The 13,057-nt window shown below is 36.2% G+C and overlaps 1 protein-coding gene across 1 annotated transcript in view; it reads right to left on the minus strand.

Moving 5' to 3' along the window:
* LOC134202138 (uncharacterized) overlaps positions 1–13,057 on the minus strand; it is a 52,545-nt gene that overhangs the window by 35,920 nt on the left and 3,568 nt on the right. Inside the window, exons 3-4 of the mRNA XM_062677193.1 lie at positions 6,128–6,697; positions 4,384–4,773 (exon numbers count right to left, since the gene is read on the minus strand). Of these exons, the coding sequence (XP_062533177.1) occupies positions 4,384–4,773; positions 6,128–6,697 (960 nt within the window). The remainder of the gene's footprint in view (positions 1–4,383; positions 4,774–6,127; positions 6,698–13,057) is intronic.

The raw sequence follows: 13,057 nt of genomic DNA on the forward strand, positions 1-13,057 counted from the left end.
GGAGTTCCACGCATGTGTCGGAATAATTGGGAAGAGTTCCGATTCCCATTTGACAGAACGCTCCACAAGAATTGACCAACATTAGTGCATCAACTGATCAACAGTAAAATAAGAAGTGTTTGAAAGCCATCTTACGACTTTTCCAGTGAGAATACACAGACGAGACCCAACACATCAATGAACTTCGCGAAATTCCCAAGGCCGGGCGATAAAGTTTCACCACAAATTATTACATATCCGGACAACTCCAATAGGAAGCACTTCTCTTCGTTCATGCCAAACTGTATGTTGGTGCGTCTTCTAAAATGTCTTTTTGCTCCGGAATTGTCAATTCGGAAATTACCGTGATGGAGAGACGGAAAAGAAGGGAGATTCTTTGGAGGAGAATAAGGAAAGAAGTCCAGACGATGCAGTCGCTCAAAATCAATGGAACGTGATCGCGAATGGTATCGTTTTTCGTACCCAAAGGAATTTGGTTTTGCTGCTGAAATAACATTCGGATCGCATTATTTGATTGGTAAATTAATTAGCTAAATTAAAAATGTAATGGAATAATGTTAAGTAACATTTCGATTTTCGATATTTTTCAGATTTTTATACCTGTCGCGACTGAATGGCTATTAATTCCACCATACGATCCAAAAACATATCTGTTTGTCCAACGCAGCTACCATCAGAAAACCTGTTACCAGTTCCGGTTTTTTTTTCGCATAACTGTAGATTATAATGTTATTATATTGTGCGAAAAATTTCAGGATGAAAAAAAAATGTGATATATCGGTAAAGCGGTATCGGTAAAAATGTGAGGTCGGTAAAGCAGAACTCAAAGTAGATTTCGCCAAAAATTATAAATTGGCATGTTTACATTCTGTTTTTTTGCATTTCTTTTTAATTTTCTCGTTTCGAACCGATGATGGTTCGAAGTCTTTTTTTTCTTGTGCTTTAGCTCGCTGAGCCAGTTGGAATTATTAGGAAGTGATGAGCTTAGAGCGAAGATATTCTTCAGGTAGGTGATGTAAAGTTTAGAATGGCAAACACATTGAAAAACTAAGTCGAATTAAATTAAGTTGCCAAAAGTTGAAAGTATTCATAAGTTATACCTTATGTGAACATAAAATAACGTTCGAACATTCCTTGTAGATAATTTATTCCGGAACTATTTTCCCTGGCGGTCGAATACGAGGTTTTGTTTTGACAGGGTGTCTACTCATCTGTAAAAACGAAATTCCCTGATTTTTCCAGGTTTTTTCCAGGTGTTTTACATTAATTTCCAGGTAATAACAAACGTGCCATATAGATTTTAGCAGCAAAATAGTCATTTCAAAAAAGTAAATACATACTGCGAAAAATATTTTTTTGAAGAATTTGTTGGTAGCCTCACATAAAGAATGTTGTAAATTACTTAAGAAATTTTTTTTTATTCGTATATTTATTTGGTAGGCACTCTGTGTTCTTAACCGCTAGTGTGCCGTGATCTACTGTGGTACTCTGCTCTACAGAATCCACACAGAATCTATTTTTAGATGTCCATAATTCGTCTTTGTTGTCGTTGCCAGTCCATATCATCGTGTGTCCATTGTGTTCATTTGTCCAAGCGGTGAATCCAGTGATCGTTGCTTTGTTCGGTGGCCATTAATCGAAGTACGTTGGAGGAGTGCCTCCGAGAAGAACAGTTTTGTCAGTCGTCATCAGGCAGCCGTAGCGGTGAGGCGCATTCCCCAAACGCCACCGTACGGACTGCGCTGCTGGCGACTGACGAAGGTTTGGTGGAGGGGCTGGGAATCGAACCCATGACCATTCGCTTATAAGGCGAACGTGTAGCCAACTACGCTACGGGACCCCCCTGACTTAAGAAATTCTTCCAGGAATACCTTCGCAAGTTCACCCGGAAATTGCTTCAGCCATTGAATCAAAAATCCTACAGGAATCACAGAGGAAACTTCTCCAAGTATTCCTCTGAAAATTTCTCCAAAGATTCCATCGGAAAATTCTCCGTATTTTAAGAATTGCTTCAGAACTTCCTACAGGATTTAATTTGAAAATTTGTTTTCTAAAACTTTAGAAAACAAGTCAAGGAATTGTTTCGGAAATTCCTTTAGAGATGCATTTGGCGATTCCTTCACGACTTTTTTGTTGAAATTCCTTTAGGTGTTTGTTCGAGAATGTCTTGTGAAAATCCGTCGGAAATACCTTTATAAAATACTTTGCAAATTTCTTCAGATATTCTTCTAATTTTTTTAGGAACAGAGAAAGAATATCTGCCGAAATATCACCAACTCATAAAATAGCAAAATGGTTAGTCAAAGAATTTAAACATTTTGGTTAAGAATTCTTTCTGAAATTTCTTTGAATTTTATTTCAGCTGTTTTTTTTTAAGAAACTTAAGAAAACTTCTTAAGGAAATGTTCCCAAAATATGTTTGGGAATTTCTTCAGGAAATCCTTCAGAACTTCTTACGAAAACTCCTTCAGGAAATGTGTTGATGCAAAAATATGAGATTGCTGGGTCCATGACGTTAGGCATAAGGACGTTAGGCATAACACCTTCTTTATGTCGTGGGCTGTTTTTGGGGCATTTTATGCTTAACAACCTTTATGCCTAACGTACTCATGCCGAACGTCCTTATACCTGTTCGCGTGACCAACATCTAGTTTGCTTGGACCTAGCAGCCAAGGTACCGGTAGTACAAGTGTCAAACGGCCAAGTTATAGCCTATTCTGATTACGCCATTTATGATTATAAATATCATGATAAACAACAACCTGATGCCATCCCCATACATTCAATTTTCTTTCTCAGGGGGAACTCATTCAGAAGAATCTTGAGGAAAACTTTAGAAAACAGCTGGAGGAGTTTTTCCGGATATTTTGCTTTTAAGAATTCTTTGGAAAATCTTCGAGAATACCTTTAGAAACTCCTTTGAAAAATCTATTCGGGATTCCTTTGGCTGTTCTTTCAAGAATTTCTTCAGCAAAAACTCTTCACAAATCACTATTTATTGAAGAAACCATACGAAAAATCGTCCGGAAATTCGTTTTGAAATTCTTCCGGGAATTCTTTTTGGTTTTTATTCTGGAAATTCCTCCAGAAATAATTTAGTAAATTGCCAATCATTCTTATGGACACTCTCTTAGTGATTTCTTTGAAAAATTCCTTGAAAAACTGATCTCGAAATTCCTTCGGAAGTTCCTTCAGGAATTGCTTTGATTTTTTTTAATATATTCATAAAGAATTTCAGATGGAATACTCAAAAGAATTTACAAAGTAACCCCAAATTGATTTCCCATATAAATTCCTAGATATCCCCTTGTCATAAGACGAGTTTGTACAATCCCATTGAATTCCACCACTTAAATGTATCTTGACAGATACGTATTTCGACCTCAACAGTAAGGCCGTCTTCAGTGTCTCGTACTTGACTCGACTCCTAGATATAACCAAGAATAGCTTCGGAAATTCTCCAGGAATTCTTTTGAAGAAGGCAAAAAGTTTTTTGCGGAATAACGATCCATTAACGTTCACTACATTTTCAATAGATTTGATTGGTATATTTATTCAAATATTTTTATGGATCTTTTCATCTTTTGAGAGAATTTCACTCATGATCACCGGGTATTGAAATTTCCCTGATTATGTCAGGAATTCCCTGATAATTCCAGGTATTTTCCAGGTGGGGAGAAATTCCCTGATAATTCCAGGTTTTCCAGGTTTTTCCAGGTAGTAGACACCCTGTTTGAGCATCTGCAAGAAAACAAGGGGCGCCCAAAAAAGGTTTCGCCAAGGGCGCTTGGAGTCCACGCTACGGCTCTGTACATAAGAAATACATTAGCATCCACTGTAACCATACAATGTACTGCATACATATTGTAAAACAATAATCATAATTTTGGCACTTAATTTTCAACAATAAATATACCATTAAATTTATTGTAAACGATAGAATATATCGGACATGTATTATTTGTCCGATAAGCTCTATGGTACCGGGTACCCCCTTCCCCCACACCCTCCCTCTTTTCCAATGACCCTCTCTCCCACACTATAAACGTCGCCTTAGGACAGAGAATATGTGTTCCAAATTTATTTTAAATCGGTCCTGGGAGTTGAAAGTTACACTAAACAGTATCCCTCACCCTACACCCTCCCCCCTTTTCCAATGACCCTCTCACCCCCTTTGTTATCTTTCCCTGAGGATATAGTATTGGCTTCCAAATTTGGTTGGAATCGATCAAATGGTTCAAAAGGAGTTAGCGAACATACATACATACATAGATTGGTTTTTATATAGATAATATAGAATATAGATATAGATATAGATGTATATAGATTGTAAAATTAATCGTAGAACTTGTCTGTTACGAAAAGAAAAAAAATAATACTTACGTTACTACAAACTTCCGCTACCGGACTTGTAAAGGTTGATACGGAGTTTGCTTGCTGTTTAGCATCGTCAGAATCTTGCTGTGATTTTATGCCTTTGGTGCATACATTGGTAACGCCAGTTAGAAAACCTGATGGTCCGGTGTGGCGCATCGAATCTGTGCGGATCAATTCAGATTCAGGTGGGCCTGCAACAGTTTCGTGTCCGGCTTTTACTGGCTTTTTTGCTTGTACATTTTTCGCACACCACTTTGCCGTAACAATCTCTTTTGGGTTCTCAAGGATATGTTGCTGAGTTAACTTTTTACTCACTTCATCGTGCTTAACTAACTCTCGGCTTGCTAGTCTAGATGATCTGCGGGCAACCTTGACAAATTGTACAATTTTGGGATCCTTAAAATGAGAATAAACAAAATAAAATATAACTACAAAATTCTCTTATCCTTTCAAAAATTTTAAAACAGTTTGAGGAATCAAGTGAGCAATTTAATCATGACATAATTACCCGTCTAAACAGAGATGAAAAAAATCTATTTCATTACACTCTGAAACCTTCGCCAATTTCCGTTTTAGAAAATAGGATAAAACTCGATTCAAGTTTGTTACTTAATCGTATCGGTTATTATTACATAATGAACCGATCAATGTGTTTCGCCGTCAGCGGTAATTGATCCGCCCAATTTTCAATAGGAAATAATGAGACAGGATTCCCCATCGAATGAAATGACATTTCTACCAGATGTACCTGCATGTTTGTTTGCAAACATTGGCATTAATCTTATAAAATGTTGAAATAAAATTCTAACATGTGTGGGTTTTCAATAAGAATATAATATAGAATCATCGCATGAATATAAATTCTGTTGGAATTCTTGACCATGTAATGTCGTTTTACTTCGTTTAATAATGTAGGAACATGAAATGAAAATACGTATTGGGGTTTGATGGGTTTATTAATTTTATTAGTATTCAGTGCTCTTGAAAGTATTAGGCTGCTTCATGCAATGAACATAGGGGAAAACGATCCAATATGCACCCCTTAAGGACAATCCTCACGAAATCCAAATTTAAGTCTACTCGCGTTTTCAAGGGCACCCCACTCAACACGGAAGCAACGCACAACTGTCAACTGTCGCAGCATGCATGAAATAAATAAAATGACATTTGTGTATTGCTTCTGTGTTGAGTGAAGTGCCATTGAAAACATGAGTGCATTTAATTTTGGATTCCGTGAGGAATGTCCTTGAGGTTTTTCGAAGTTTTCACCACTATAAACAAGGATACCGAACCATTTCATCGTGCAGATGCAAACTTTACAAAACTAGCTACATCTCACAATGATCTCCGATTGTAAACAACAAGGTTTTCATGACGTATTTAAAATATGTTTTAAAAATGGTCCTGGGGCAAAACGCCCGAATGATAGTGGAAAAGACTCAATTGCATGTGAAATGAAAAAATTAATGGATTGAACAAAAATCTTACGGGTGAGGTGGAAAATCGTAAATCGCAAATGAAAATAAAGGGATTTTGATCAATCTTTTCATTGTAGCTTAATAATGAATAACTAATATTGCATTGTAATGGTAATATTCGTTCAGAAATGTTCTACAGGAGATTATTCGATATAAAACAATATATGGGTTTATACATTTACATACATGATTTAATTACTTAATACCCTATTTCCTGATAGAACAATTCGTAGAGCTTGCTTGTGTTAAGGACATGTATACAATGTACTTACGGTTTCACGAACCTCCGCAACTGGGCTTGTGGGGGTCGGTAGGGAGTGTGCTGGCTGTTTAGTATCGTCCGAACGTTGCTGTGTTTCCATGTCATTCTCGATGCATACAGACGTGACGATATTTAATTGATCGGTATGGCGCTGATCTCCGAGGATCGATGCAGACTCAGTTGGACCTGCAACTGGGCTTGTGGGGGTCGGTAGGGAGTGTGCTGGCTGTTTAGTATCGTCCGAACGTTGCTGTGTTTCCATGTCATTCTCGATGCATACAGACGTGACGATATTTAATTGATCGGTATGGCGCTGATCTCCGAGGATCGATGCAGACTCAGTTGGACCTGCTCGATTTCCAACTGTTGTTTGTCCGGTTTTCACAGGCTTCTTTCCTTGTGCTTTTTTGTCACGCCACTTTTTCGCTCTTTCCCGCTTTTTCGAAATAATCTCTTTTGATTTCTCCAAGATCGGCTGCTGAAATGACTTTTCATTGATTTCAACGTGCTTCGTGAACTCTCGGCTTGTCAGTGTGGACGATTCCCGGGTAGCATTGACAGATTGTATAACTACGGGATCCTTGAAAATGAGAATAGTAAATCATGAAAAAAAATTAGATTCATCCACCTAATAGTGACTGTACCTTCGTCGATCATTATTATCCAATGCACTATGGTCCAGGATTCAGATTTACGCGGAAAGATGCAATTTACGTCAAAACTATATTTTTCCGAAAAAAATGTTGTTCTACAAAGTTGTTCGGAATAGTAAGGCCATCATTATGGAACTGTCGAATAATAGGGTGGCCCATTTTATAAAAAAATGGAAAAAATATGTTTTTATCTTGCGGAATATTGACATGTAATGTTCTACAAAGTTGTAGCGCAGCTTATTCCAATCAACTATGCCAAATAAACTTTTTCTGCAGTTCTTAAGTTGGCTGATTTATAGCAAAGTTACCTACTTAGATAAGGGTGTCCCTAAAAAACAGTATTTTTCATCTACCTTTTTATTTCCGATTTTTCAGACAAGTCGTCTTCAGATGACTTTTAGAGCTCTAAAAAATGCAACTTTTTGTGTGAAAACATGCTTGAAATCTTTTGCCGATCAAAAGTTATGATCGTTTTTCCGAAAAAAGTGCATCTTTTTCAAAAGTCGATATCTCCGATTGGGGCAAACCAAAAAAGTATGTTTATACTGCTTTCGAAAGAACAACTCATATTCTTTATTATATCAAAAAATTAAAGATATGTTATTTTTTTATCTCAAGTTCTACCAATTTTACTAAAGTCACATTTTTTTAAATAAATTAATATAACTCGGAAACGCAAAAGGATACAGTCGATATTCTCATATCAAAACACGCGTTTTGAAAAGCCCTAAAAGTTTTCTGAACAAGACATTTGTAACATCATGCTAGATCATCTTAGATCTTCTTGTTGATCTATTTGAATATTAAGAACTCAACTCAAGGACAATTTGAAGTGACGTAGATGTTCAACGAATTCTGTAAAGTGTGTATAATGATGTAACGAAGTTCCATGGAGCTATTCCAACTCATAAAAATAGTGAGAACATCGTAGATCTTTTTGTTGATCGATTTGAATATTAAGAACTAAACTTAAGGACAGTTTGGAGTGTCGCAGATGTTCAACGAATTCTGTGGTGTGTCTATAATGGTGTAACGAAGTCCCGTGGGGCTATTCCAACTCATAAAAATAGTGAGAACATCGTAGATCTTCTTGTTGATCGATTTGAATATTAAGATCTGAGTTCAAGGACAGTTTGGAGTGTCGCAGATGTTCAACGAATTCTGTGGTGTGTCTATAATGGAAAAATGAAGTCCCGTGGAGCTATTCCATCTCATAAAAATAGTGAGAACATCGTAGATCTTCTTGTTGATCTATTTAAATAATAAGAACTCAAGGACAGTTTGGAGTGTCGCAAATGTTCAACGAATCCTGCAATGTGTGTATAATGGTGCAAAGAAGTCCCGTGGAGGTATTCCAACTCATAAATAGTGAGGACATAGTAGATCTTCTTGTTGATCGATTTGAATATTAAGAACTGAACTCAAGGACAGTTTGAAGTATCGTAAATGTTCCACGAATTTTGCATTATTTCTATAATGGTGTAACGAATTCCGTGGAGCTATTCCAACTCATTAAAATAGAGGGGACATCGTAGATCTTCTTGTTGATCGATTTGAATATTAAGAACTGAGTTCCAGGACAGTTTGGAATGTCGCAGATGTTTAACGAATTCTGTGGTGTATCTATAATGGTATAATGAAGTCTCGTGGAGCTATTCCATCTCATAAAAATAGTGGGGACATCGTAGATCTTCTTGTTGATCGATTTGAATATTAAGATCTGAACTCAAGGACTGTTTGGAATGTCGTAGATATTGAAATAGATCTGTTATATCGCTGAACAGGCGAAGGATTTTATCATAACGCATTTCAGATTCGAATATTTAACCAGAATATGGTAAAGTATGGTGTTTATTCCTTAGAACATCAAAATCACAACTCAAGGATAGTTTGGATGCTCTAGATCATCCTAGTGCCCATATCCTGACCTGTTCAATATTTTTCCTGGATGGAACAGTCAATTTTGAACATTTTTGCTGAAGAAAGCAAGGCTTTATCTCTTAAAACCGATTTTTGACAGCTGATTTTCATCTTGGGTCATATATGACCCATCCGTATTGAATCGGTTAAGTATCGCGTATCCCCCACTGGGACATTGCCACCTCGCAGCTTAGTGTTCATTAAGCACTTCCACAGTTATTAACTGCGAGGTTTCTAAGCCAAGTTACCATTTTTGCATTCGTATATCATAAGGCTAGCACGATGATATACTTTTATGCCCAGGGAGGTCGAGACTTTTTCCAACCCGAAAATTTCCTAGACCGGACTGGGAATCGAACGCCACCCCCAGCATGGTCTTGCTTTGTAGCCGCGCATCTTACCGCACGGGGAAGAGCCCCTAAAAGTGAGGTTAGATTTTGAAAAACTTTAAACTGGAATCAATATTTTCGCTTTCCTAGCGCTTCAATTATATGAACCAAAACAGGGATTTCATTTTAAAACATTTTCTTCCAGTTTAATTGGGTCCTAAAGCCCTACCTCGTTTAAGGCTGCAAACGATAGTACATCGGCCAAAATACATGAACCGATATTATTTAAATTCGAATAATAGTCAAAGTCAGTAAAATGATATTTTTGTGTTTAAGACATTTTAAGACATTTTTTTGGCAGAGCAACTTCTGTTGCTGAAAAGACAACATTTCAGAACGAATGAACCATCAGCAGAAAATGTCAGGCCCATATATTAACTGTCAAAAAATTAGACGAGCTCCATGCGGTGTTTTGCTAGTGCGTTTGAAACCACGTTATACCAGTTAATCTTGCACGTCAAACAAGACCGTAAATGTCGAGGATGCATTTTCTATTTATTTTTAAATTTCAAATTAAACAATGTTCCTTTCGATTTCTGAGTTGGAAAAAACTCTGACGCGTTCAGGATGATTAGCTTCATCGTTCCCTGAAAGAAAATCGGAAATTGATTCTTAATTTTAGGACCCAATTACAAGAAACATTGCATTGAAACCGTGAATCATTAATTTATCGATTTTTTGTGTTTGCTCAAGCTATGGACGATCATCGGTACCCATAAAGGATAATGACACACACACATACACAAGCCCATAGGAGTGCCAACCGGCCCATCAGGATTAACACCAGTGACCTCCTGATTATGGTATACACGGTAAATAATCATCACGCTCAATTTAACTGTTCTATCTATTGAATGTCTAACCTTGAAATCACTATGGTTGAAAGTGATACAGTCATACCTCGATATAAGGCAACCTCGATATAACGTAACTCGATATAAGGCAATTTTTACCTCGATATAACGTAACTTTTTTTTCTGATCATAAAATTCAAAATTATATATTCTGTGAATGCGTATGAGTTCCCATTAATACAAACGGGTCTGCACAAGTGAAAATGAGTTCCCGTGAGTACCCATTGGTGACCGTGAGTGCTCTGAGTAAGAATAATTGCCAGCGACTGCGACGATTGGAACTAATAATTTTTAATGAGCTGATGAATCACAATAATTTCTTATTGGTGCCAAAGAATTACCAAAACAAAACCGTGTAAAAAAACTGGTTAGACCCCTAAACCGACGTAAAAAATTACGTAAAAAAATTTCTCGGAAAAAAACGCTTAGAATTTAAAATCCACGTAAAAAAGAGCACAGTGTGTCTAGTGTCACAATAAGTGAAAAAATGGGAAGTATTATGTGAAAAAAAATCATTCGATTTCGGCAACATATGTAAATGTTCCGAACGTGTTGCCAAAATCGAATGGATCTGTACTTGAAGCTTAATTTGATCATATTTGCTTATTTTCTAAAATTTACTCTGAAACTTTTTTAAGAGTACCTGCCGAAGTACAGGACAATTATTGGACCATTTATGCAGCATTTCTAAGGAATTTTTCTTCTCCTTTTTCTTATTAATAGAAATTAATTGGTTTGTGTTTGTACCCGTATAGCATGAAAACAACTGGATGGATTTACTTCATTCCTTTTTTGTCTTTCAACATTTTTTTTCATAAATTTTATTAAAAGAAGCGGAATTTATTCAAGTTTCAGGGTCTTCATTTATGATTGGCCACTTTGTACCGGAGTTATTCCGGATTTAAAATGGGTGTTAGCTTTTGGCCATATGCCAGAACGCATACTTCGGAAATGATTATTGACCCTTGAACCGGTACATGGTAACACCGTTCACCGGGCCAATCGAATATAATACGGTCCAGGAAGTACAAAACTACCATAGAATGCCAGCACTTTTGAGATCATGAAGTTTGATATGCCGCATGATGGGGTTTGCTTATTTCCCAAAATTGACCTTTGAACCGGTTCATGGTAAAACCGTTTACCGGTTCCAACCGGTTCAAACACGGTCCAGGAAGTTCAAAAGTACCATGGATTGCCATAACCATAACGCATAACATAGTTTATGCGTCGTTTCTCTTCAAAATATCTAAAATAATCATTTCCGAAGTATGCGTTCTGGAATATGGCCAATAACACTCATTTTAAATCCGGAATAACTCCGGTATAAAGTGGCCTATCCTAAAAATCCATAGAGCCCCTGAAACTTGAATAAATTCTGCTACTTTTGGTGAAAGTTGCGAAAAAAATGTTGAAAGCCAAAAAAGTTACAGCTAAATAGATTTTTATTTTCGTTTTCAAAAGGGGGGTTGGTAACGGAAGGGTTAAACAAAAGCAAAACCCCTGAAAACCGACACGGGACTTTATTGCGAATTGAGTGAGTATATTTTTACATTCCATGGCATTAGCAATGCATGGAATCAGACCGAGTTGCCTTATATCGAGGTATGACTGTATTCCTTTGATTTTGGAGTGATATCACACCTTTCTAAAGTGCGGTAAATATAGACAATTGGGTCCTAAAATGAAGAATCGATTTTCGATTTACTTTCATGGAACGATGAAGCTAATCATCCTGAGCGCGTCAGAATTTTTTCCGACTCAGAAGTCGAAAGGAATATTGTTTTATTCGAAATTAAAAAATAGAAGGAAAATGCTTCCTGAGTTGATTTTTTTTATTTTGTGGTTTTACTATCAAAATATTGTGCACGTCAAATGGAAGTGATGGTTTTTTGAATGTGAAGAGCTCCAGCTATTGGTATTGATCTGATTATAAAGTAGTGCAAATTCAAATGCAGAACAGTTCGCATGGACGTGCTTATTTTTAACCGTGATAGATAGGACTAGGCGCCCGAATAGAAAATACAATAGAAGTACATTGAAATATCATAAAATTACAATACATTTTATTGATGAACATTTGAATCTATTGTTCTTCTATTGTACCAATAAAATTGCCTTATTGTTGTTCCAATTTGTCTTGAGTGGCCAATAAGGTCTATCGTGCTTCACAGATTCATTAGGAGTGTATTCGTGGAAAATTACAAAGAAAAAGTTGGCGCGACATAATTTTGTTTTGCAAATGTTCCCTCCTGCATGTTTTCCCGGGGAGCTTCGTGAGGTTCCGGGAGTGGCCAATAAGGTGTTTTGTATTTTACAAAGAAACAGAAGAAAAGTTTATTGGTGAAAAACCGTGAAGAATCGTAGGCTCCTCCTACATTAAATTTATTAGGAAAAATCTCTTTATTAAATAGAATTGTTAGATGATCATGATTAACTATAATTAGTTTAGCTTTTTTATCATTTTTTAGAGCTGCTTATACTTTATTTTTATTTGCTTATAGTCAGCATGGGAAAAGATATTCTGGAGTAAATTTTTTTTCTTTAAGAAGAGTTCGAGAATTTTATTATTAATATTACATTGATTACCTTTAAATTTATTAATTATAAAAAGAAATTTTTGTATATTATGAATTTAATTTATTTAAATAGTTTAATAAAATATTGATTTGTGGTATCAATGATATGAATAATTTTTCATTTTAAATCATGTATGTAAATTATTGTAAAACAGATTTTATATTTTAATTATTATTAGATTGACACGTTTTCCCGACACGAATGTCATGAAAATGGTAAAGTGTCATAAATACATAATAATAATGACACGTTTTAATCTAAAATCGGAAATGTTCCCTTTTACATATTACTACGGGACACTCCGTTGTATTCCGGAAGTGGCCAATAAGGTGAATTGTCTGTTATAAAATCGTCAGAAGATTATTCGTAAGAAACTTTGAAGATGGAGCTGTCGCATGACACGTTTTGGTCTACAAACGAAAATAACACTCTGTGAGGCACCAAAAGTGGTTAATGTCTTTCACCCTTTACAAAGACATCAGAAGTTTATTCATGAAAAATTGAGCTGCCGCATGACACATATTGGCCTACACACGGAAATGTC

This window comes from Armigeres subalbatus, unplaced genomic scaffold (genome assembly GCF_024139115.2).
Source record: "Armigeres subalbatus isolate Guangzhou_Male unplaced genomic scaffold, GZ_Asu_2 Contig1035, whole genome shotgun sequence".
Taxonomy (NCBI): Eukaryota; Metazoa; Arthropoda; class Insecta; order Diptera; family Culicidae; genus Armigeres; species Armigeres subalbatus.